The 25,696-nt window shown below is 48.5% G+C and overlaps 1 protein-coding gene across 16 annotated transcripts; it reads right to left on the reverse strand.

The window, feature by feature from the left end:
- Positions 1 to 44: 44 nt before the first annotated feature.
- On the reverse strand, positions 45 to 19,501 carry MPPE1 (metallophosphoesterase 1). Of its 16 annotated transcripts, XM_057527089.1 has the most exons (14): positions 19,372 to 19,501; positions 18,228 to 18,290; positions 11,340 to 11,503; positions 10,771 to 10,901; positions 10,212 to 10,612; positions 7,550 to 7,658; positions 6,109 to 6,285; positions 5,771 to 5,874; positions 5,110 to 5,184; positions 4,325 to 4,508; positions 4,144 to 4,212; positions 3,943 to 4,065; positions 2,854 to 2,994; positions 45 to 1,941 (listed from the first exon to the last, which is right to left on the reverse strand). In XM_057527089.1, the coding sequence occupies exons 5-14, from the start codon at positions 10,505 to 10,507 to the stop codon at positions 1,759 to 1,761; spliced, it is 1,461 nt and encodes a 486-aa protein (XP_057383072.1). In that variant the 5' UTR covers positions 10,508 to 10,612; positions 10,771 to 10,901; positions 11,340 to 11,503; positions 18,228 to 18,290; positions 19,372 to 19,501; the 3' UTR covers positions 45 to 1,758. The 16 variants fall into 16 exon arrangements, with proteins under 16 accessions (XP_057383072.1, XP_057383071.1, XP_057383078.1 ...); XM_057527088.1 differs by lacking the exon at positions 11,340 to 11,503; XM_057527095.1 differs by lacking the exons at positions 11,340 to 11,503; positions 19,372 to 19,501 and adding an exon at positions 19,152 to 19,245 and having other exon boundaries at positions 4,144 to 4,209; positions 4,325 to 4,433.
- Between the last annotated feature and the right edge of the window lie 6,195 nt (positions 19,502 to 25,696).

Consider the following 25,696-nt stretch of genomic DNA (forward strand, 5'->3'; position numbering starts at 1 on the left):
ATAAATATAAATGATACACATTAATCATCCACATCTCACAAAATGCCACACCCACATCACAAGCTTCTTTCAGGGAACCAAGGATTTTTTCTCTCCAGAAAACATGTTTCTCAATTATCTGGCAATTTAAAGACTTTTCCAAGGTCACCCATTCCCTTAGTCAAAGTTTTTGAACCACTTACTTGACCACAGGTCTCATCGTAAACAAAGAGCGAGAAAAAGACAAGGGTTCCAGGCTTGTGTCTGGCCTTGGAGAATCAAAGGATAGAACGTGATTTGCCTTTTGAAGAAGAAACATTACAAAACCTTTATTTGAAATACAAAGTCAAAATACATGGCTATTTCTCAACCTTGAAAGACTTGCAAATGCAGCCTCGTGAGTTACATCCAGCTCAAGACCTCGAAAGCCGTTCTCTGTCTATCCATGGCCTTGAGGGCGGTTTTCTCAGGTCAAAGACAATCTTTTAAATTGTCCAAGGTTATATTTCAATGACACAAATGCAGAGACGGGGCAGCCTAGCCTGCGTTACTGCATTAACTTCCGTTTCGTCTTTTAGTCTTTAATATTTTTAAGTTTACTCTTTAAAGCAGCATCTTATAATCCTTTGTAAACTCATCCACATTTAAATACTGCTCTTCCATGAAATAAAGGATGACAACTTTACAGACAATGCACCATCACATTTTTTTTTATTTCATTATCATCGAATTCCTGTTCCTGTCATCCTTGATTATTTCATAAAACCCTCAGTTGAACTGAGACATATGAAGTGGAAATGATTTTCAGTTTCCATTGCATTTTCAAAGTAAAACATGAAAATCTGAAGAGCTACAGCCCCACACATACACCCAAAAAAAATGAAGTTGTATATTTTTACATGCATTATTATTCAACAATTCCGCTGTAACTAAACTTCCTATTTAAAAGTCTGATTGAAGAGCCAGACTCTTATGGAAAAAAACACAAAAAGAATACATTTTATCCGGTTTAAAATTACCACGGCATATTTATTTTCAAATACCAAAAGCCTCTTCCTTGTCCATTTTTCAAGTTTCTTTTGATCACTGACAGGCATTCAATTCAAATTTAACAACTTGGTCTGCTGGAGAGAAAATTACACTCATCTAAAAATCTGATTCCAGGGACTTCCCTGGCGGTACAGTGGTCAAGACTCTGTGCTTCCACTGCAGGGGGCACGAGTTTGATCCCTGGTCAGGGAACTAAGATCCTGCATGCCACGTGGCACGGCCAAAAAAAATAAATTAATAAAAATCTGATTCCATTAATTTAGCACAGAAATACAGAAGTCTTGAGAACAATGTATTCCTGCTTGTAGCATCTGTATTTTATTTTAAGTATACAGCTTTATAAAATATAAGAACTTGAGAACTACTCATAGGAGGACAGAAGCAAACCCAGCATTTGTGAACAGCTAACCCTCCGTCTTGGGGAAGGAAGGCTGTCTAGTGCATGCAAGTGATGACATTCATAGCTTTTACACACTGTACATATACAATCTTTGATTACACATATATTTGATAAAACGAGAAGACAGACCTGCTGTAGAGACAAGTCCCATTTTTGCAGCGTGAGAACAGCACAATCAACTATTGATTCTGCAGGACTCTGCACCAGCAACCCAGATCCTATGAGCTGTGCCCATGGCCCACTTTGGTCTCGCCCTCCGTAAGCACTGCCTAAAGTTCAGTTTCGTTGGCTTCGGGACTTACTACTAAGTGCAGAACGTCTCCTGCTACTCACGTGGTCTTAAATTTTCTGAGCATGTTCCAACCGAAATGAAAAGGTGAGGCTACAAGCCCAGCGTGGACTAACGTGAGGAGCACTAGGCCCCCGGCCGCCGTGCAGTACGTGGTCAGAACCGTGTCCTCGCAGGGCAGGTAGCACTTGGCAAGGGCGTACTCTGTGGGCGTGATGCTGCCCTGGAGAGTAAGCGAGACCGTTAGCTGCCATGACAGCACCAACCCGCAGACCCAACCGAGGAAAGGCAGCCGCTGGGCTTGAGGCACCTGAGACCGAGGGCACAGCCTTTAGCCCCACCCCCCCCGCCCCCAAGCACTGGGTCCCAGTGTGCTGAGTGCACACGACCTGGAGCTGACCTCCACTGAATCTAGCCTCTGGCACGGGGGGTTCCTCTAAAACCCAGGGGGGCACATGGCAGAGGGGTTCAGAGAGGCCTGGAGACTTAGCATCAGTGGTCATCCAGGAACAAGCAGGACACGGCTATTTTTCATGCCACTTGATGCTGAAATAAGCAACTATTACCAGAAATACGTGTGCTGGGGGCATCTCAGTGGGCTTTTTTTTTCTTTTTTTTTTTTTTGGTAGATGTTTTTGCTATGTGGAATGACAGTGGGGAACGTTCATTTACTTTGAATTTGAAAACAGGAGGTTTTCCCCCATCTTGTTATGAAGTAAAAGCCCCTGACATGAAAGCACTGTGACCTGGATGCTGGACTCATGGGTCAAAGAAAGGAGCTGAAGCTTCAGGTCGTCACTAATTAACATCTTTAATAAACGTGCAGGAGCTGTAGCATTTTTCTGTCAGAACAAATGGGCATGTTTGGAAAATAACACAAGATGACCCTGCTTCCTTAGAAAACGGAACAGGCAGAGCTGGTACCCAAGGGCACTGCAGGGACACAGGATGAGACGCCTTGAGGTGTCCCCCCGCAGCCGCAACTGTCCCCTGAGAGGTGTTCCTGCTGGTGTGCCTGGGGGGTGGTGTTTACAGCTTCTGTGTATTTTCACAGATTGCAGCAATTCAGTAGTTGATCACTGTGTTGATTTAAATACGTATGAAAGCTTTGAGACGAAAATAAAGGTTCACGTACCATGATGAAACTGGGGTTGTTTCTGTTCCTCCAACTGAAAGATGGCACGCTGACCTCCAGGACGCCGGCCCCGTGCAGGACCTCGCAGGCGCTGTGCGTGTGGCCACTGAGGACCAGGCGCGGCCGGAGCCACCACAGCAGCTGCAGTGACAGCGGAGGTGGGGAGAGTGCAGCCGGGGCCCAGGGCCACCACCACAGACACCACCCCGCGGCCACCGCCCCGTGGCTACCACGAAGCCCCCGCAGGCTTCCCTCGGCCCTGAAAATCCTTTGGGCTGTTTAGACTCCACCAAAAGTTGAGCTCAGGTTCTTAGGGAGAATCTATTCTTCTCAACCCAGATTTCATATTTTTAATTATATTTTCTCTTTATAAATATTTTTATAAATCTACTTCATAAATGTACTTATATTTTGCTTTGCATATTACATACACCACATAGTATATAAATATTCGTGTGAATGTACACATACAGACACACACACTTAAGAAAGCACATTCTAGGGGGCTTCCCTGGTGGCGCAGTGGTTGAGAATCTGCCTGCCAATGCGGGGCACACGGGTTCGGGCCCTGGTCTGGGAGGATCCCACGTGCCGCGGAGCAACTGGGCCCTTGAGCCACAATTGCTGAGCCTGCGCGTCTGGAGCCTGTGCTCCGCAACAAGAGAGGCCGCGATAGTGAGAGGCCCGCGCACCGCGATGAGGAGTGGCCCCCACTTGCCACAGCTATAGAGAGCCCTCGCGCAGAAATGAAGACGCAACACAGCCATAAGTAAATAAATAAATAAATAAAATTTTAAAAAAAAAGTTAAGGATGTACCTCACATATCTTAAAAAAAAAAAAAAAAAGAAAGCACATTCTAATTAAGTCCCTAAAAACTTAACTCTAAGTGTCATTCACCTTCCCAAGTACGTGGTGATGGGAAAACAGAATAAAGAATAGCTGAGAACATTATTAACTAGATCTTAGGGAACAGAAGTGGGTTTCCTGGGAGGGGGTGGGGGGGGGAGGATGAAACAGCTGTACAGGCACTGCCTGTCCCACCCCGCGTCCCTGTGTCCCCACGTCCCTGCGTCCCGGAGGCAGCAAACCTTCCTCGAGGCCTCCTGGGAGAGCACATCATAGCGCTCCTTGAAGGGGGTGTACTTCTCGTCGGGGGGTGCCGCGTCCTCCCCGGAGCAGTTGGCGTCATTTCTCCGGTAAAGCGGGAAGTGCTGTCCAGGGTCAGAGAGGAGTCAGGGGACCATAAGACCCTGGACGCTTCCTCCAAACACGGGCGGGGACCCCCTCACCTGCAGGAGGATGGGGGCCGAGGCCGGCAGCCGCTGCCCGTCTCCACACTCTTGGGGGCGATGCTCCTGCTGGTCAGAGGTCAGGCCCTTAACTCACACCCCCGCCTTCACTGGACGGTGGACGGTGGGGAGGGAAGGCGGGGAGGCCATGCCCTGGGGGTGGGAGGGTGTGGGGTCCTACCTCCCGGGAGCAGTTCAGCCGGTGAGAGATTTCCAGGAGCTCAGCCTCTGCTCCAGAGCAGATGTCACAGCCGTCCCCTTCCAGTGCGACGCTGTTAACCATCACGAAACTGAGGCAAGGGCAGGAGATCAGCCATGGGCCACCTGTGCAGTCCGCTGGCGACTGTGTCCCTGGGACACAGAAGCTACACACCCACAGGGAAGAAACCCCAGCACAGCTGTAAGTCTCAGCCCGGCTGTGCTGTGTCTGCAGGTGCAGACGATGCTAAGAGGACAAAACAGCATCTCTGGGTGAGTCCAAGACACGGTAAAGGCTTTCCACCCCGAACGTGTGAGAGGTTCCAGGTGACCGCCACGCTGGGCGTCTTACCTCGTGTGCCTGGACCTCGGCTGTAAAATGGGGAGACAAAGACCCACCCACACACCCTGGCTCCCTTTGGAGATGACGTGAAATAAGACGACAGAGCAGAGCCTAAAACCTGGCGGGGGGTAGGGGTGCTGCAGAGCTAGCTGGGCCGGAGGAGCCCAAACTGGGATTGACAACAAGGCCAGCTGTGGTTCCCTGGGCCCCCTTCCCTCTAGTGCACCATCAGAGACACCCACTACATGTGCCTTCCTTTCCCACATGCACATCCACCGGGCACGAAGAAGGTGCCTGACATTTAAAGAATTTAGAGATGAGAAGCCGATTAATCCAATGATCTGGGACATGACCATCGTGTTTAAACTTTCTTAAGGAAATTCAAGTTCTAGGGGTCTTCATAAGAATTCACAGATAATACTCACTTAATTCCTTTCCAAGAAAACAGCCTTTCAGGGTTGAAAACTTTCTCAAATCGTTTTATTTTGTATGTGTTCATCCTACGTTCAATTGTAAAAAGAAAGTTTTCAGAACGAGCCATTTTAAAACGTCTTAAGAAGTATCATGAACACAGAAAGTAACTTCCGGGACCTGAGGGCTCGACCAGCACCCTTCGTTCTGAGCTCCCAGGGGCCCCAGGTGGGCAAGGTGCCACCCCCACTGCCCCACCACTGACCAGCCCAGGGCCTGGAGCCTGGGGCTAGCGGCTTCGTCCCTAGGGCCCCAGCTTCCTCACTGGTACAGTGGGTAAAGTAATAAAAAATAATAGGTAAAATAAGAGATTAAATGTACAGAAGTACAGTGCTTCTAACAGGCTGGAACGTCAGAAGCACTGTGTGAACATTAGCTAATAAAGCCCAAATCGTCTTGTTTTCTGATTCCCAAAGAAAACGGGCCACGAAATATAAGTTTCAAGTTAGAATCACTCCAGGGCACATACAGATCAGCTGTGGGGCAGGCATATGATGTGCAGGACAGCAGTCCCGCCCGCGTGGAGCCCCGCCACCTGACCGCACAGGTAAGGCCCCACAGGCTGGGCAGGCAGGAAGGCACAGCCGTGCACAAGGGCCTCCCGTGACCACTCACTGGTAATGGAAGCCGATGTCATGGTTGCCAGCCACGGCCCTCAACTGCACATGGGGCGGGTGTCGGAAGATCTTCCAGAAGCGCCCTACGTCGTCCGCCCAGGCCTGCAGGGAGAAGCACCACCGCTGTGGCCCAGGAGCCTTCCCTGCCCTGTTTTGAGGGTGAGGAGGTCACTCCCACCCAGATCAGACGTTCATAAAGCCAACATGCGGAATTTCTAACATTCTTTTCCCAAAACTAACTTAATATTTTAACTATTTAATTTGATGCCAAATTTTAATGAAATGGTGTTATCTCCCCAAACCACCTGCTTCATACACCCACTACTTCAAGGTCACCTGACGGCCACGCACGGACCCCAGGCTGAGTGAGGATGCCCGCAGATCTGGGCATGTCCTAAGAACGGGCTCTGCAGAAACGTCAAGTACACTGTGTGTCCCCCCAGGATGAGGACCAGCAGCTCCTGCGGGGTCACACTCCCTGAGGCTGGACGGGGGGTTAGGGCCCAATGAGACCTGGGGGAAAGACAAAGTCCAACAAATCTCTCAAGACTTTTCTGACTTTAACTGATAAAGCTTGAGAATGATGCTTGTTTAGTTCTTATTTTTATTAAGCCTAAAAACGTAAACTGGACAAACACGCCAGGCTGGACGATACCCAGTTGAATAGTAGTCAACTTTATCCTAAAAGTTTTAAATTTGGCCCAACCTAGGGAAATAAGCTGGATAGAGATTCCTTCAATACATTTACAAAGACTTTAACAAATAATACTTAAGGTTAGAATAACATAAAATTAGAAAAAGATAAAATGTTCCCCTTGATTTGCAAAACCAACATCTATATCCAACCTCATTTTATAACTAGTTGCTTTTTACATACAGCATTTCCATTATTTCATAATTAGTTCTGCACTAGATCACAACAAACACTGCAACCCTATGAACACTGGGTTTCTATCATACCTGGACCAAGACTTTCTTTGTACAGCTTAGGACCGTCCTGGGAAATTTCAATGAATTTTTAAAAATATCTTCCAGGGGACTTCCCTGGTGGTCCAGTTGGTTAAGACTGCACTCCCAGTGCAGGGGGCGCGGGTTCGATCTCTGGTTGGGGAACTGAGATCCCACATGCTGCACGGCGCAGCCAAAAAAAAAAACAACAACCTTCCAAAACCATTAGTGACAGAACATTTTTAACAAAGCAGCAAGAACAGCTTTTTTTTTTTTTCCCCCCCATTAATCCCAGGAATGTAGTAGGCAAAAGCATTCTGACAGCCAAGGTGAGAAGGGCCTTTCTCTCTGGTTTGTGGAAAGGTTCACATCACCCGGTCTCGGGCCCGAGGGCTAAGGAACCTCCCACCAGGGCCCAGCTCCCCCTACCTTCCTCAGAGGAAGGAAAATGAGAGGAAAGCAAGTAACCTGTACATAGCACAATCTCATGATGTAGCCATTATATTTTAAGAGCCTAAACTCAAGCTACGTTTCAGCATGTACTCTGTAACTCCGGGGACAACTGAAACGCTTCCCTCTTGCTTACTTTTCCCCTTCCGAGAGCTTCGCGGGAAGCGTCTGGCTAACCCAGGTGTCTCCTACACAGACAAACCTAAGATGGGCCGACCTAACTCAGGACTGTCATTGACACAGAGTCCAAAGACATCAGGACAGGCCACACACTGTTCATGCTGGAACCTCCGACCCACGGCCAGGGCTCCACGACCCCCTGGGCTTCCTGTGCTGGACCTCAGCACAGGACCAGGGCGCCAGGGTCGCAGGGTCCCACCTGGGAGGAGCTCCACTTCCCTTCGTCGAAGATGTCTCCCAGGATGAAGACGACTTCGGGCTGCAGCAGCCACAGGGCCGTCTGGAAGGCTCGCTCCATCTGCCACTCCCTGGAGGCCAAGAGGAAAGGAAGGGTCAATCCGCTTGTCGGGCGGAGCTACATCCAGCGGATGGTCTGATGGGCCGTTTAACATGTGAACTAAAACGTCCCCGCTCCTTCTTCCATGGCCCCCCTTGCTTGGAAGAGCCAGGGTCCCCACCTGCTTCACTGAGAGGGCAAAGGCACCAGGGGACTGTCAGGCTGTCCCTCCCACCACCGCAAGGACTGCCTCCCTGGGCGGGACCCTCAGACCAGCCCCACCCTGCACGTGAAGCTGTCCCTCCTTCACCAGAGCCCAGGGGCCTGGGAGGCCTGGATGTGGCTTCCAAAGACGCCAATGCCGACGGACACACGGAGGAGATGCAGCACAGGGCTTCTTGGGGGAGACGAGAGACACAGCCCAGCATCAGAACTAAGTCCTGTCGACTCCAGACGTACCAGCAACCACCCCGGAGGAAGACGACCGCTCAGAGCTCGGGTCTGCAGCCCAACAGGCCACAGCCCAACACGGCGCCCCCCAGTAACCCGTGGTCGCCTCGCCAACGCTGCCTACTGTCTTTGATTCCTGGTTTCCCTGTGGTCAACGAGACAGTGAAATCTGCTTTCACAGATAGTCACGGGATGAAGCGAGCGGGCACGGCACCCACACAGGTGGGACTTCAAATTGGCAGTGCCTGCCCCGCCTCCAGCTCCCTGGCCAACTCCGACTCCACCACTCTCCTGCGATCCCAGCTCCTCTCCCCTCCCAAAGCAGGCGTTACGTCCGGTGCACAATAGAGGGGACGGTGACTGTCCGTCAGGGGGAGACTGAGGCCAAGAAACCTCTCTGCGTGGCCACCGCTTCACCCAGGACGCCTCACAAATACACATCTCGGTTTGCCCTGATTTACTGTTATTCACCCTGGCGAGGAAAGCGTGTAGTAGCAACAGCAGGAGGACAGGGCAGGCTGCTCACGGGACTGCTCATAAACAAGGCTCCCTAGGTGAGGCCCAAACAGAGAACCTGGGCCTCGCCCTAGCCCTGGTCTAGCTCATGCCTCCTGGGGTTTAAAACTCTGAGGAAGAAGGTACAGCAGCCCCCCCGTCCATCCCGCCTCCTTCACCCACCCTGGGAACATCCCAAGAACTGGAGGACATTCCCGCCCACAGGAGTAAAAGCCTGTCCAGGGAGGCACAAATGAAGCCACGGTGACGAAAAGGTGCCAGGGACAGGGCCACCAGGGCAGGAAGCACCCCCATCAATCGCCTTCATGGCATCAAGCACAAAGGCCAAAGGGTGGAAGCAACCCAGTGTCCAGGAACAGATGACAGAGAAACAGAATGTGGTCCATCTAGACAGCAGAGTAAAACACAGCCTCAAAAAGGAAGGAGATCCTGCTACCTGCCACCACACGGGTGGACCTGGAGGACGTTCCACTCAGTGAATCAAGTCAGACACAAAAGGACAAACAATGTGGGACCCACTTACTGAGGGACACAGAGCAGTCAAGTTGCTGGAGACAGAAGTAGATGGTGGGGAACCAGGGGCTGGGGGAGGGGAGGGGAAGTCAGTGTTCAGTGGGGACAGAGTCTCAGCTGGGGAAGATGATGAGGTTCTGGGCATGGATGGGGTGACAGCTGGACAGTGCTGTGAATGTGCTTAATGCCACCAAGCTGTGCACTTAAAAATGGTTAAGATGGTAAGTTTTACATTATTTGCATTTTACCACAGTTAAAAATAACATTTTTAGGAACTTCCCTGGTGGCACAATGGTTAAGAATCCACCTCCCAATGCAGGGGATGCGGGTTCGATCCCTGGTCAGGGAACTAGATCCCACATGCATGCCGCAACTAAGAGTTCGCATGCCACAACTAAGGAGCCCGTGAGCCGCAACTAAGGAGCCGGTGAGCCACAACTAAGGAGGCCACGAGCCGCAACTAAGGAGCACACGTGTCGCAACTAAAGGAGCCAGCGAGCTGCAACTAAGGAGCCCACAAGCCGCAACTAAGGAGCCCGTCTGCCACAACTAAGACCCAGCACAACCAAAAATAAATAAATAATTAATTTTAAAAAATTTTGTATTTTAAATAACATTTTTAAAAGCCTTCCAATGAGAAAACAAACTAAGCCAAGCAGGTCTAAGCTGTCCCCAGGGGAACAACCACAAATCTGCTCCTCCTCCAGTCTCCCAGAGGGGCAAACCCAAGGGCTCAAAATTTCACACCAGAGAGGTGAGGGGGGAGAGGGAGACCCCTCCGCGGACCTCGTCCACATGGCCCGTGAGGTTTCCCGTATGAACCCACTTGCAGACGGGGAGAAAAAGGAGCTCAGAGGCCTGATAACTAGTCCAGAGCCACAGGACTCAAACCCACACACAACTCACAATCCTGGGTCCTTGTATGTAACAGGCACTCAGTAAATAGTAAGTTAAAGGAAAAGCCAAATGCCTCAAACGTCCTTCTTTGAGGAGAAAAATAACGAACGCGTCCCTAAAGCCGTGAGGCCCAACCCGTGGGGAGAGGCTGACAAGCCTCCAGCCTACGGACCCGCAGAAAACCCTCCATAATTTGACCAGCCCTTACCTCCGTAATTTGTCCAGCCAGTGGCCTCTCACAGCCCCGAGCAGGTGGCTGTCAGCCAAGAACATGACCCTGAGCACAGGCTCAGGGGTCCCGAGTCCACCGGCATCCGCAGGAGTTTTCACTGCAGGCCAACTGCACCGGAAGATCACTAGGTAATAGATTAGAAATTCACAAAAGAGAAGCACAGCAAAGACGATGGCCGTGAGTCTCAGCAGCACCAAGCCCCTCCTCTTCAGTGGACGGAGGTGCTGCCTCCCGGCCCCCAGCCGGGTCGAGGCCATGTCCCCTGCAGCCATGTCCCTGCCTGGGGGTGCAGCAGCCAGGTCAAATCCACGAGACTTCCCACAAGGAAACTAGACTCCTGGCCAGGTGCAGCTGGTGCTGGTGTCTTAGCCGAGTACCTGCAGGGAAAGGAAGAGGACCGGGTGATGTGTGTCCCTTAACAAGCCACTGTCACTAGCCCTCCATTAAGAACTAGCAAGTTCCAGAACCCTATCACCTTCCCAGATAAACAGGACTGTCCTGTACTTTCACAAGGACGACCCACCACATGACTTACAGATAAGGCAAACAGTGGCTTCCTAGGCGGTCTCTACGCCTCCACGTGACAGGATAGCGCTACTAGAATGATCTTCTCACCAAGATGACGAAGTTTTATTACTACTTTAGAAATCATGAGATGGAGGGAGTCTAGGGAAGGATGTTTAAGGTGCGAGACATAACAGGAAAAGTCAACAATTAGCAAGCAGGTGCCACTTGACTCCCAAAAGGATGCCCCGCCCACCTCCTCAAAAATCAACAGGCCATAGCCCCATGTAACGTGTTGCCTTTGGTGTGAATTCTCCACTTTTCTACATGGCTCTTCCACAAAAGAAGTAGACATTCACAGACAAGGTGCTTCCTCGCTGGCTCAGGGTTGGGGTCTGATGCAGCCACAGGCATGAACACTGCGTTGGGTTACACACATTCTCACAAACATGAGTTTTCACCTCATGCACATCAGCCTTAAACACTAGATGGCCTTCCTTTATAAGACATTTACGTGCGGTTGTCTCTCTTCGGGAACCTTGCAAATGTTCACGGGTTCATCTGAATCGTAGATGAACTCTGCATCCATTTTTGACACACCTGACGAGAATGCTGATGAAAGGGTGGCCTGAGGTGGGTTTTGAGAGGTGGCCTTCCACTTCAGGTTCCTCCACTAGTGCTCAAGACCAGGATCCTACAACAGGTGGTGACCTGGAGGCCACAGAGAGCTCAGACTCGGGAGAAGCTCCAGAAGGCAGGGGGAGCTGTGGAGACACCCACCATGGATCCTAACTGAGCCAATAAATACAGAGAGTCCTTTCCAGGGAGGTGATTTTCTAGGATGGATCTAGGAACCTTCATATGGTTGACAACCAAAGGGACAAGGACACTCATTCTTTCAGGGCTTAAAACAATCGCCACAAAGTCCGGCTTCCAGAATGTTCGCACCTCCACCTGTAAAAGCCCAGCCTACTCCACAGTGGGGTTTATAACACGCAACCCCTAAGACGCGGAAAAACAGCAAAACCTCACCTAAAAACAAACAGGGGCAAACGTGTATGTTGAGCCATTAAACAAAAGCTTAAAACACAACCCAGCATTGAAAATACCAGCAACTGATCAATGAGGAAGCCTGCTTGCGAAGACTGAAATCATGCTGACGGCTGTGGGGCTGCACTGCTCAGGACTCACCTCCACAGGCGGCTTTTTAGAAACGAGGAAATGACGGGCAGGTGCTTCCCACCTCCCGTCCACTCCCGTGTCTGCCCGCGAGCCGCACTGTTTATAGTAAGTACCTGATGGGAGAGGGAGCAGGACTCAAAGGCTAGATTTTAAACACGTCCCTTGGGACACAGAGGTCACAGGCAGCCACGCATGTGACCTGGGATCACAGAAGACGCACGACACACGACAGCTTTACCCACAGGTCTGGGCCGTCGGTGATGGGAGCCGGCCCTTCCCCTCTGACCTGGACTGTCCTCCCCACCCGTTTTCTCTAAGGAGAGTGCAGAGCGGCTCTGAGGGTGGTAGCGCCGCCTCGTGACGTGTGGTCACCCCATGCGAACTTCTGCCCACATGGCCAGCGCTTCCTCGGATGGCACGAGGAGGAGGAGCAAGTCCTTTTTGCTGCCATGCACTCATCACGGTCCCACCTCAGACGTGGACAACCATCAGTGTGACTCGGGGCACGGACTCTCTGCTCGCTGATAAAAGAGGGAAAAGCGAAGGGACTCGAAGGAGTAACGAACCCTCTCAACACCATCAGCCTCCTCAGCCTGGACTCATTCCAATGTACCAACACCACTTGCTCTCACTGTCGCATTTTCTTTCAAAGTCCTAGAATCTCCTAAAATCCTGAAAGCCAAGGCCAAAACAGCAGCTGAAACTTGCTAGACCCTAATGTCCCCGCCCACGAGGATGGGAGGGAGGGAGCCCCAGCCCTGGGGCTGGTCTGGAGCCTTCTGTCAGCAGCCTTCGCTCTGTGGGTCCCAGTTTCCCAACGAGAAAACGCTAAGGACAAGTTAAATGGCTCCTCCACGCCCACTGCTCCGTCAGAGAACCTTGTTCCCCACGGCATGGTGACAGAGACCTCGGAGCACAGGGAGGTCACGCCCCCGGGGGAGGACACAGGAGCACAAGGACAAGCAGAGACACCGTGGGTTTGCACTGTGGGCACGGGGACCCCTCCCAGCCTGCCCTATGCCCCACGGCTGTCAGCTTAGATAAGGGCCCAGGCAAACGGGTCAGAGGTCACGAGCCCTGGCCCTTCCTCGGGCTTCTGTGTTCTTTCTGCCCTAAACAAACAAACCAGAGGACTTAGAAGGAAGGAGGGAGGGAAGGGGAAGAAAGGAAAGAAGGGGGGCAGCAGGCCAGCCAGAGGCTGTTGAGACACATTTTCTGGAGAAAACCCCAATACCACGTGAACCCGGTATAATGTGATCATTAAAAAAATAGAACTCGCCATCAGAGTAAAAACCATATTTGACAGCTTCTGACACCAAATCTTTCAAACAGAATTCCTTTTGCTCAAAGCTTGGAAACTGCTTTTCTTCCTCTTTCCAGAACTCACCGTACCATCCATCAAAGTCGTGTTCCCAATGCTGTCTGCAACGTCATGGCCACAGCCCACCCCCTTGACCTCTGAAGTGAAGGCAGTGTTCAGGGCTGACGCAGCAGGGGAACCAGGCCAGGCGCGGCTCTGAGCCCCACGCTAGGGGCCCAGACGTCACTTCCACCACGGCTGCTTCCTACGGCCCTCTGCTCGCTCCCAGCCTGCGGCCGGCCTCAGGGACCTGGCTGCTGCTCACTTCCTGGCCCAGCTCGAGGGAACCTGCAGCCATGGGCAACCAGTCACTACCCTGTGGCCGGCGGGGCAGGAAAGAGCAAGACGGAGCAGCCCGGGCTCTTCTTCCGGTGTTGCATCCTCCGTCAGATCTGTGAGAATCGACCGCAGCTCTGCTGGGGGACCTCGGCAAGTCCCCGACCCTCCCTGGGCCTCGCGGGGTCACAGCACCTGCCCCCACTGCACACGCGGAGATTGACAGAAATGTTCACAAAAGTGTTTTTTGTTTTTTTTTAAAGTAAGTCTTTCTATTGTTGACAGTAAGATTAACCAACAGTCGATCTAAGGAAAAAATGGAAAATTTTATTCAAGCCAACCTGGGAGATGGTCTTTTGTTTCTGAGACAAAGGGTCACACATCAAATGTATCACTGACAGTTTACACAATCCAGACCTGCACGTACGAGCAGTGGGCGGTGGGCCGTCTCGGTCCCTTACAAGTTGAGGAAGGAAGGTCACCCCGTAAGGAGCTGTGACCCTTGATGAGATGAAGAAGTAAGGCCCTCTCTAAGTAAGGAGGGCTGGTCAGTGCAGGTGCACAGCACACACTAAAGGCGGGGAGGAGGCCCAAACGGGCAGAGAAAAATTTTGTATCTAAGGTTTTCTCGTCTTGCCATAAAATATGAATTTTATTTCATCCCTATGAGGCAGGCTTCTCAGGACAAGATTAGAGTCAAGCTCACACCCTGAGGGATTTCCACAGGCTCGGTCAGTGGAACCCAGCAGGTCAGGGGAAGGGGGGACCCTGCTTCTCCATTCATTCACTACGTGGTGCTTCTAACGCTTCACACCTGAAGCCCCCAGACCCTTGCCTCACTAAAAGTAAACCTTATGTTTTATCTCAACCATAATAAAAACCAGTGACTTAAGATCCCCACAGCTGTTAGGGAACCACTGACTGAAACTGCCCGCCCTGCCCAGGGAGGATAATGACCGCTTCCATGATTTATCTTACAACAGGAGGTCCTGATAAGGAACACAGACTGACAGACAAGCTACCGACAGCCAGAAGAATTAGGGAGAGCCCAGAAGAAGGCAGGAGACGCCAGCCTACAATATGTCCTGCCAACCTCTCAGAAACCTCACGCTGGAATCCATCTTGACTGAGATGCCTGCACTGCCAGGAATTGGACCAAATACAGGCACAAGCAAAATGACTGGCCATAGATGACCTAGGGAGCTAAACCCATTACCATAAACCCTGCGACTACAAGCATGTGGCAGAGCAGGTCTCCTGGGTTCCCTTACCCTGCTGCTCTCCACCTGGGTGCCTCTTCCCACTAAAGTAAAGTCTTCTGCTTCATCAGCACATGTGTCTCCTCGGACAATTCATTTCTGAGTGTTAAAGACCCCACCCTTGGGCCCTGGAAGGGGTTCCCCTTCCGGTAACACAGCCACAGCTTGAACCACCAAATGCTACTGTCCCTTCCACGTCCAGGCTCTCACAGGCGAATGGAGAGAAAACGTGTCCTTTCCTAGACTAAGCGACAGGGGGTCTGGTCCCTCCCGGGCCCAGATGCCACCGTCCCCTCCCGCCTGATCAATAAACACACGGAAAAGATGTGTTTATCCATCTGTATCACCAGCCTGTAAGAGGAGGAAGTGGGAGGTTATGATAAAGACTATATTCTGTGTGTTGCCTTCTTGGGATTAATGATGAATAATTCTGTCCATATTAGAAGCTTTCCTCTGCATTAGAAGGTTTGGGCTCAAAAGGCAAAATTAATAAAATGTTATTGTTTTCATTCCCCAAGTTCAATTTGTCAGTTTTATTAAGCTCATCAAATTTAACCCAGCAGGAAAGCCATTCAGGCTCCCGACACAGCTCAGTCTGGCCTCGGATGAAGGGGCAGACTCACAGGTCTAGGACCCCTCCTGGCTTGTCTACATGTAAGAGGCCCTGCTGACCCCTACAGGGCTGAATCTTGGTATTTTGATTTCTACTACACACACACTTCTTATTCCTGACAACACAGACGACAACAGTAAAAAAAACAGCTCAGTAACATCTACTGAAATGGAGCAGGACCCTATGGGGCCCACTCTGGTACAAGGCCTTTCTGTGTGCCCCACTTCTCGTTTGTAGAAAATAGGCTTCACCCAACCTCCTTGACCTTTCCCGAGTCCCAAAGGGCAGATTCAAACAGTTACTAATCAGGAAAGGGAAGGAATGCAGAGACAAGGAAGTAACAGTCAAGAAACAATAGTGCAGCCTTGGGGCAGGGTCCTGGTTCCCCCTCAAGAGATACAAGTAATAATGACTTTGAGCTCTTCTGCAGAACTAAGGCTCCCACCAGGTGGAGGATGGCAACTTCAGGCTGAGCACAAGATTCCTGGAGCCCCGCCCTGCTACCTCACCACCAACCAAACAGAACAAAGCCACACATCCTGCACCCTCCCCCCAAGTTTTGCCTATAAAAACTTTTCTCTGAAAAACCTTCGGGCAGTTTGGGGTTTTAGAGCACGAGCCACTTGTCCTCCTTGTATTGGCGCCTTTCCAATAAATACCGCATTTTCCTTCACCACAATCTGGTGTCAGTAGATTAGACCCAAGTTTGGTTCGATAACACTATCATCCCAGAATTTTTCAAAAAGCTAGAAGAGACTCATCACTGGTTTATAAAATCAGTTTGGTGGTTTCTGACCCAAATTTTTAAAAATAAAATAGAATAAAATAAAACAGAAAAGACAAGCCTGTAGGGCACACTGTGGAGGAAAGGCAGAGTAAAGCTTTGAGCTCCGTTTTTCTGTACATGTGTCTGTGTGCACTGGCCACGACATCAACAATACTTCCTACTGCACTAGGCTCTCCGCTCCCTGCACAGGAACCCAGCCCATTTATCTTCATGTCCCCCCTCTCATGCCCACTTGGTGCCTGCAAACAGTAGGTGCTCAATAAATGTGTGTGGACTTAATGGCTTACGTTTAGTTTTATTTATTTTCCCGGGCATTTTAGAATTACAAACACACAGCGTGGCTGTTTCGGTCCATCATCTCTCTTTAAATGCACAACAGTCTACCCTCATCAGAGACACAAGAGGGAAAAGGACAGAGGCTCTTCCTGCTCCTCTGAGTGGGAGCCAGGTGGGAACGTAAAGGCTGGCAAACGTGCGCCCAGAACCGTCCTCTCACCAGTCCCGGTGTGGGACTCAAACAGAGGAAGAGCGCGGGCAGCTCTCTGGTTGGAGGGAAGTGATGACAGTCTTCCCCAGTCTCTTTGGAGAAAACACTTTCTTCTAAAAGGGAAGGACACAGAAGCGCCTGGAGCTCCTGGGGTCTCCCCTAATGTCTGGGGCCCGGGTGATCCCAAGAGTCAGGGAAGCTCACACCCCAGTGTGTTATTTCCCAGTGTGTGACCTCACGCAAGTCACTCAAAACAAAACAAATAAAAAAGGGACAGGATGGTTATTATCAAAAACAAAACAGAACAAACAGAAAATAACAAGTGCTGACGAGGACGTGGAGCAATTGGAATCCTTGTGAACTATTGGTGGGAATGTAAAATGGTGCAGCCACTGTGGAAAACAGTATGGTGGTTCCCTCCCAAATTACAAATAGAACTACATGATCCAGCAATCCCACTTCTGGGTACATACCCAAACGTATTGGAAGAACAGACTCAGATATTTGTACACTAATTTCACTGCAATACGATTCACAATAGCCAAAAGGTGGAAGCAACCCAAGTGTCCACTGATGGATGAATCATGAATATACAAAATGTTGCATGAACATCTAATTACAATGGAATATTATTCAACCCTTGAAAAAGGAAAGAAATTCTGACACAGGCCACAACATGGATGAACCCTGAGGACAGTATGCTGAGTGAAATAAGCCAGACACACAACAACAAATACTGTACGATCTAATTTATATGAGGGCCCTTGGACTTCCCTGGTGGCTCAGTGCTTAAGAATCCGCCTGCCAATGCATGGGACACGGGTTTGAGCCCTAGTCCGGGAAGATCCCACATGCCGCAGAGCAACTAAGCCCATGTGCCACAACTACTGAGCCTGGGCTCTAGAGCCCACGAGGCACAACTACTGAGCTCACGTGCCACAACTACTGAAGCCCGCGCGCCTAGAGCCCAGGCTCCGCAACAAGAGAAGCCACCTCAATAAGAAGCTCGCCTGCCCCAGCAAAGAGTAGCCCCAGCTCAACGCAATTAGAGAAAGCCTGTGCGCAACAACAAAGACCCAACGCAGCCAAAAATAAACAAATAAATAAATTTATATATGAGGACCCTACAGAAGTCAATTCCATAGAGACAGAAGTGGGACGGTGAGTGCCAAGGCCTGGGGTTGGGGGAATGGACAGTTATTATTTAATGGATGTTGAGTTTTCATTTGGAAAGAGGAAAGAGCTCTGAAAATGGATGGTGGTGATGGTTGCAGAACAATGTGAATGTACTTAATGCCACTGAACTGTGCACTTAAAAACAGTAAAATTTATGTTATGTAGGTTTTGCCACAATTTTTTTAAAAAAGAAGACAAACACATGCACACAGAAGACCCTATAAGTTAACAATGTCCTATAACAAGGGCTTCCTTTTAGATTTAAATTCACTACTTTTATATTTTAAAAAAGAAGAAAAATTGTTGGTAGCTTGGATTCAGGGGAATATCACTGGGTCATTTTCTCACCTTTTAAAGACAGAGACCGGTATGAAGGTTGGCTTGTGCTCCCCAAAATCAGAGCGCCTCTACCTGAAATAAAACACAAACTGTGTGCTTTGTGGCAGAATAATCTTTCATTCATTAACTATCGTTAAAGCGGAAAAAGCATCAACTCCTAGAGGGCACAGTGGCTGCTGCCTCCTGCACACAAGGAGCCTGAGCCACACTGAAAGTGAAAGACACCGAGAACCACACAGCTAACGACCTAACGACAGACATTAGTTACTGGCCAAGAACAGTTCTTTTAAGTTGTAGTATAAATACTTACACATAAAACACGTATACAACATTGTTCTGTATGGCCCAACACACAACAATAGTAGCTGCAGTCCATCACTGGGAGCAAAATATTTCATCCATTGACTGATTTTTAACTTCAAAGCTATCACTGAATAGTTAACCTCCCTCCCCCAAAAAATTAGCATTAAAACATGTTTAATACTTGTTCATTAATGTTAAATTCATTATTACCACAATGTCATCAGTGGCTGTTTGCATGTTAAATTTTCCATCTTAAGTTACATTTTTAAATAAGACGGGTTTTTAAAAATCTACAGCAGCAAACTAGGAAGGGAGCAGCCCCTACGATTTAATACATGGGCCTTAGGTAATGGTAATTTTCCAGCAAATAAATAATTTCCAGTATACCATTTTCTCAAGAGGTAAACCTGCGTTCCTAAAAGGGCAAGGGGGCTGCAGCTCGCAGGGCCGGGAACAGCAACGAACGGAAGCACAGACGCCGCAGCGCGGAGGTGACACGGGGCCCGGCTGCCTGGCCCCCACCTGCCTGCGCAGCCGCCTGCTCCGGTCCCGGAGGCCCAGCCCCGCGCCGGCCTCGGGCCGCGGGCTCCCACCGCGGGTCCGCAGGGCTCGCCCCGTGCGTTCCCACACCTGCCTCAGTGCGCCCGAGGTCCCGGAGCTGCCGGCGGCGCGACGCTTGCTCGGCAACAGACCCAGCGAGATGCAGGCGAGGGGCGCGCGGGGCGGGGCCCGAGCGCCGTTGGGGCGCGGGGGGCGGGGCGTAGGGGGTGCAGGGGAGGGGGGCGGGGCGCGCAGGGCGGAGGGGCGGGGCGCGGGGAGGGGACGTACACGGGGCGCTGGGCGGGGTTACCTGTGGCTGGAGACGCTGGGGGCGCTGGGCATGGGGCGCACGGCGTGGCGCGCGGCGCTGGGCCGCCTCTGGGCCCTTGCCCGGGCTCCCGCGGAGGTTGGCTGTGCGGCCGCACACCTGCGTCACCGACTCTCCGGCTGCTGCGCGCGGGCACCGGGCCGCTTTCATCCTCTTCTGCTCAGCGCCTTAAAGAAACGGGTGCGGAGTAAGTGAGACAGACATCACAGTAACTGTTTATTTTGGATTTTCTTTTTTTAATTTTTTTTATAACACTATAGCAGGGCGTGTTCTACTTTTCAATATGCTTTCATATCATTACTTCAAATAATCCTCAGAATAACCCCGTAAATCAAGAGCAAGAATCACTATGTCAAAAAAACAAACTGAAGCTCAGAGCAGTGGTTCAGAGTCTTCCAAACAACCTAGTCCGGTCCGTTTTTCAAATCTATGAGTACAGTGAATGTACTGAGATGTACTGAGATGTAATATAAGAAGTCGCATAGAGAACAATTAGCAAAATGCCTGGTATATGTAAGTAAGCAGTAAGTGGTAATTATTATTATTAATTAAAATATTGGAATATTTTCAAATATGCCCAGATAAACAATTTTAACATCACCAAAACCGGCACAACTGGACTCTGTATGAACAGTGATATGATGCAACAGGAGGTAAGCATCACCTCCAAAGTATTCTCACTAACCGGAAAAGAAAAGGAAAAAAAAATGAAATCCGGTTAAGCCTAGAACTACAAGCTTAAGGAAATACAGGGACCAAAGGAACATGTTATGTTACACCAGCAGGAAGCGGTCAGCCGAACCCAGAATGTGGGGAGTCTACAGACCAAATGACCCAATTTCTTTCTTCAACAAGTAGCATCACGACACAAGGGAGGAGGGCAGGAGGAGGATCTGTTGTTGTAAATCAGACGGGAAACACGGCAGCCAAATGCAGTTCCTGGCCTGGGTTGGGTCATGATTGGGACAAACTAACTTCAAAAAAAAAAACCAAAAACACTTTTTAAAAGATTGGGAAACTTGGACATGGAATGAATGTTAGGTGATACTAAAGAATTATTGGTAATTTTGCTATGATAATGCTCTTGGGGTTTTTTGTTTGGTTGGTTGGTTGGTTTTGGGTTTTTTGTTTTGTTTGGCCGCCCCACGTGGCATGTGGGATCTTAATTCCCCGACCAGGGATCAAACCCATGCTCCCTGCAGTGGAAGCCTGGAGTCCTAACCACTGGACTGCCAGGGAATTCCCCTGTATTTTTTTAAGATTAGAGAATCATACTAAAATACTTACAGGTAAATTATATGATTTCTGGAATTTTCTTTAATACTCCAGAAAAAAATTTTACGGTAGGGAAATAGGAGAATAACTGCTATTGGCAAAATGTTGCTAATGCTGAAGCAAGGAGATGGGTGTACGGCACAGTGTTTGGCAGAATAATGGCCCCCAAAGATGTCCATTCCACGTCTCCCGACCTGTGAACAGGTTTCCTTACATGGCAAAAGAGACTTTGCAGATGTGTTGAAGGTTAAAGGGCCATTTATCCATTAGGTGCTGTGAACTGGGTGAGTAGGTACCAGATCCAAAACCCATAGACCATGCTTAAGGCAAAACGATCTGACGAGTTATTCCCACAAACCCCCCAAATGTCAGGGGAGTGAGGATGAACCACAGATCGCTGCAAGACCGGGTGACATCAGTGTAGATGCAGGTAGAAACAGGAACAGTAAAGAATCTGATGGACCTGATGACAGGGAACCCCAGATTGCATCAGGTTCTGCAGTAAGCATGGAGAGGAGAGCAGCTGAAAACAGGAAGGATTTTTCTTCGTCCAGCGGCAAGGGGCCCACGGATGGGCCTGAGGGGCTGGAGCAATTCTTCTTCTGGAACAAGACCCCACATGGAGGGTGACTCCCAGGGTGGGATGAGAATTTGCAGGACATGGGCGAGAGACATGGAGGAAAGAAGTGCAGATAAAACTGGGAAAGAGGGAATTGCAGAAGGCAAGCTCTCACACGTTAGCCTGCTGATGACAGCAACAGAAGGTGTTGCGAAAGCTCTCTGAACACTGCTACTTTTGGATGTTCAGAAGTAAATTCAGGAATGAGCATTAGGGAAGAAGTGAGGTCAAAAGTCAGCAAAGTTATCATCAGAAAAAAGAGAACAACAAGTAGAATAACATTCCTGAAGACGATGAAAGCATGCCACAGAAACATACCCACAAAACAGACCAAAACTGTCACCTACTATTTCAGAACAAACTAAAGACATTCAGAGAATGAGAGACAATGTAAATCAGAATCAGGAGAAATTAGAAATAAAAGAAAAAAATTAAGAAATAAAGATTAAACTAAAGGAATGAAAGGAACTTAACAACACCTTAAGAGAAATGGAAAGTGAAAAGGAGAAAATCTTTATAAATTTTAAAAAAATGAAGAAAGACAAATGAGTGTAAGAGAGGCCGACAAATATTGAGGACAGCCAGGAGCAACCAACAGATAGCAGGAGTCCCAGAAGATAAAAGCAACGTGAGAGAACAGTTCTAAAACCTGCAATTCAAGGAAACCTTCCTGAAATAAAAACTAGGCATACTTGAAACATATCAAAGGCAAACACTACATACCTGAGACTATGAATTCAGAATGTTCATCACCCAGACATATTCTAGTAAAATTATTGGGTTTTCAATAAAAACGAAAAGAAAATATCTTTGGGCATCCAGGCAAAAACAGCAAGTGACTTATGAGGGAATAGGATTTAGGTGATCATCAAACTCTGACAGTGTGCTTTATGCCACAAGAGAACAAAGTACATGTACTTAAGATTTTGTAAGGAAAGAAAATGTGAGCCATGGACTTTATATGTAGCAAAAGTGAATTTCAAGTATAAAGGTCATAGACCACTGTTATCAACATGCAGGAATTCAGAGAATTCAGTTCCCATGATTTCTCCCAGAAAACAATCTTCAGACCATCAGAATGACTAGGGAGAGACATTGCTGTAAAGACCAGAGGTGAACATCAAAGTCACAGTGTCATTTGAACTAAGACCAAGTTAGGGTTAAAAGAGAGAGTGGTATGTAATAGCTATACGCTCTGACAAGATAGATGTACAGCTTTTTTTTTTAATGGCGGAAGAATGGAGAACACAAATGCAGAGACAAATTCTTGTTTTCAGTAAGCATTATTGGTAGCAATATTATTTGTAGTGTCATTCTAACACTGTTGCATGTATAAGAGAGGATAAAGCAGATTAGTAACTATGGGATATTCTATCAGTCCCTGATGAAAAATGATTATGATTCTTTCATGACTTTTGCTCAGGATATTATTGGTTCTTTAATGTTTTCGAGATTCAGGGAAACTTTTTCTCTCTTAAGCTATCTATAATTTATTCAACTTGGTAGATTATACTTTTATAAAGAGAAACAAAACAATCCAGAAGTAGACCCAGAGCTTCTAGGATTGGTTCATTGCGTTTCCAGTTCATATTAGACACAGCAATTTTCTTAAATCCCTGCAGGTAGAACTAGCCGGAGTCATCGATGTAGAAACACTGCCGTCACAAGCAGAGGAGAGCGAGGATTAAAGTACCCACAGTTGGAGCAGCTGGATGGAGTTTGGAAGAGCAACCAGTTGGAACCAAGCAGAGAAAGCAGTGGACCCCGCATCCACAGGGAAGGCCAGGTCGCGAAGGCCAGTGTCCACACCGCCACACGGGGGTGCTCCCAGGGCAGCAGAGAGGTCAGGGGCTGAGCACCTCTGCAGGCTGGATAGTGGTCAGAGAAACAACTGATACTGGCAACGAGACCAGGGCCAAGTTTTGAACCCCAAAGGCCAGGTCCCAGACTGCACCCTTGCTGTCCCTCTAGGCTGTAGAGGCCCCGCCAGAGAGGCTAGTGACAGGGTGTTCCCAGCCCAGCACTCAAGAACCACAAGAGCCCTGAGTTCCTTGGCAGATGTCTTTCCTCAGAGCACATCACCATCCTCTGCCACGACTGGAGGTGGGGAGTTTGCCAACAGAAGGATATTCGTAGAGCTGTTTCACTCATGCTCTTTCTTCTGGACATACAGCAGATTCTCCAGAAATGGTTTTTGTTAGTTCGAAAAGGAGAGGGAAAGACAGACGGAGAGAGGAGGAGGAGGGGGAGGAGAAGGAAAAGAAAGGAGGAGAAGGAGGAATAAGAGTGGAAGGATTAAAGGAAGGAAAAAGGGAAAGAACTGAGAGACAGAAAGCTGAAAAATAAGAAAGGGAGGAAGGAGGAAAGGGAGGGAGGGACATCATTCTGGTGGGAACATGTGCACACACACACACACACAACCCCCACTGTGATCAGCCTAAAGAAATCTGCTATTTTCAAACTACACCTATTATCTTAGCCCTTCTTAGAGCATCCTTTAGGGTAAGAGCAGATAATGGCTGGGATAACTGCATGTTCTGGTTTAAATTATTTTTATCTCTAGGGTCAACTATTCTTTGCTTTTCTCTGAAACATAATCTAAAAGACAGAGGATCTCAAGGCAAATAATTGTCGATAAAAAAAAAAAATTGTCAGTCAGAAGTAGTAAAGGCAATCAAGTCGTGAACTAACTAGATTGCAGCCAATTACTTCATGACCGGATGGAAGGACTATTAATGTCCCCAGCAGATGGCGCGAGCTGCCCTCTGCCGAGATGAGACTTCGCACCCTGGGCTCCATTTAGTGTCAAAATAGGTTTCCTCTTCACGTGATGGTCAAAACAGTAGACCCTAACCAGGTAAGGCTGGGTTAGGAAAGAAATCGTTCAGCAGGATTCCAGGGGAAGCTGAGTAGGGAAGACAAAATCTGGAGGCTTTTACATTTATTTCTCATGTTAAACTGTTTAAAAACATGCACTGACCTCATCGATAATATTGTTCCATTCACATGATCTGGGGCTCTGAAAAAGTTAAGAATTCTTCCAAGACAGAGTTTTAAATTAAGTCACAAAGGACAACAAAGTACTAAGAATTAGGACATCTGAAAGTATTTTTATCTGGTAGGATAATTGGTGAAGAGTTTATAAATGAGGAAAGCTTTCCTGTAACAAATGAAAGATAAACCAATTCTGAAGGAAACCTCAGGACAGGGAACATTGATTAGGGATTACTGGGATAAATCAATGTTTCTGCTGCTTCGCTGGTTACTTACATTCTGACCTCTGGGCTGTGCATTTTCAAGGAGCGAGCACACAGCCGAATGGAAAGCATTTACATCTCTGGACAAGAGGCAGGGAACATAACATGTTTTCTTTGGAATCATCCTCAAATCTGGGACAGAAAGTAGATCTTTATTAATCAAGTTCTTAAACATCTGTCTTCACAAGTTTCCAAAGAAAGAGTTTGGAAGTTCAAGTCTATGACTAACTTCCAGTGAACAGTGGAGCCCCCAGCACTTGCAGCCTCCCTTCCCGCCCATCCACTGATATTTTAACTCTCTACAGCTGCTTTTGCTGTCAGCCCACCATGAAAACTTTACTTTCCAAAGACATTTTAAATGTAAAAGTTAATATGTTAACTGCAAGACGTTTGAAAACACTGAAAGGTGTAGAGGAGAAATTACCCACAATTGAGTAGACATTGGCTTGTGTCCAGTTGTGGCAGCAAGATTTCGAGTCACGTGCTGTGTTATGTCTGCTTCGACTGCTGTTAGCCTGTTTGATGGGGTCAGGGCACCTGATTTGCTGGGATTGGAAGTCTGATGCATCAGGTGGATAAGAACACGGATGTGTGCAGGGGGAATCTGCCCTCGAGGATTATAAACGTGCCCTGTGGAAGTGTTTGAAAGAAGCAGATATTACATTCATAATTACAGCTTGAATTATCTACCGTAACTTGGTCAAGTTTAGAAATGCTGTTGTTTGGGGGAATTTAATCTGTCAAACTTACATACAAGCTGAGCATTGATTACAGAACTGTCTTCGGACTTGCTGACGTTATCAGGCCATTGACTAGATTAGCAAGACTCATAAACTGAACATAAAGCTTGAAGAACATTTGGTTTTGATTTTATAATTTTAGTTCATTAAGGACTGGTAAAAAAAAACACCAGCTTCTTTTCTTTTCTGAGCATAACGCCCCCTCCGCACCAAACACTCAGTGGACAGACCTCTGGCCACAGTTTAGAAAAGCAAAGGACATGCAGCCGCTCAAACCGCAGAAAAGGCAAAAGTTCTTTCTTCCTAAAGACTGTAGGATTTTTTTCTGATTAATACAATTTTTGGAATATTTATGTAACAGTAGTGTTTTCCAATGGGTGTTTTTCCACCCAAAAGGGCGTTTTGGGAGAGAGTGA

The sequence above is a fragment of the Balaenoptera acutorostrata genome, chromosome 13, assembly GCF_949987535.1.
Source record: "Balaenoptera acutorostrata chromosome 13, mBalAcu1.1, whole genome shotgun sequence".
Classification (NCBI taxonomy): Eukaryota; Metazoa; Chordata; class Mammalia; order Artiodactyla; family Balaenopteridae; genus Balaenoptera; species Balaenoptera acutorostrata.

Bases quoted from the DNA above. Each gene is read 5' to 3' on its own strand.
- MPPE1 (XM_057527088.1), bottom strand. From the start codon at position 10,507: ATGGCTGCAGGGGACATGGCCTCGACCCGGCTGGGGGCCGGGAGGCAG. The intron at 4,509-5,109 runs GTGAGTATTATC...GTGGGTGTGTAG, and splicing joins TTTTCTTGGAAAGGAATTAA to CTTCTGTGTCCCAGGGACAC. The intron at 1,942-2,853 runs GTACGTGAACCT...CTTACTCTCCAG, and splicing joins ACAACCCCAGTTTCATCATG to GGCAGCATCACGCCCACAGA.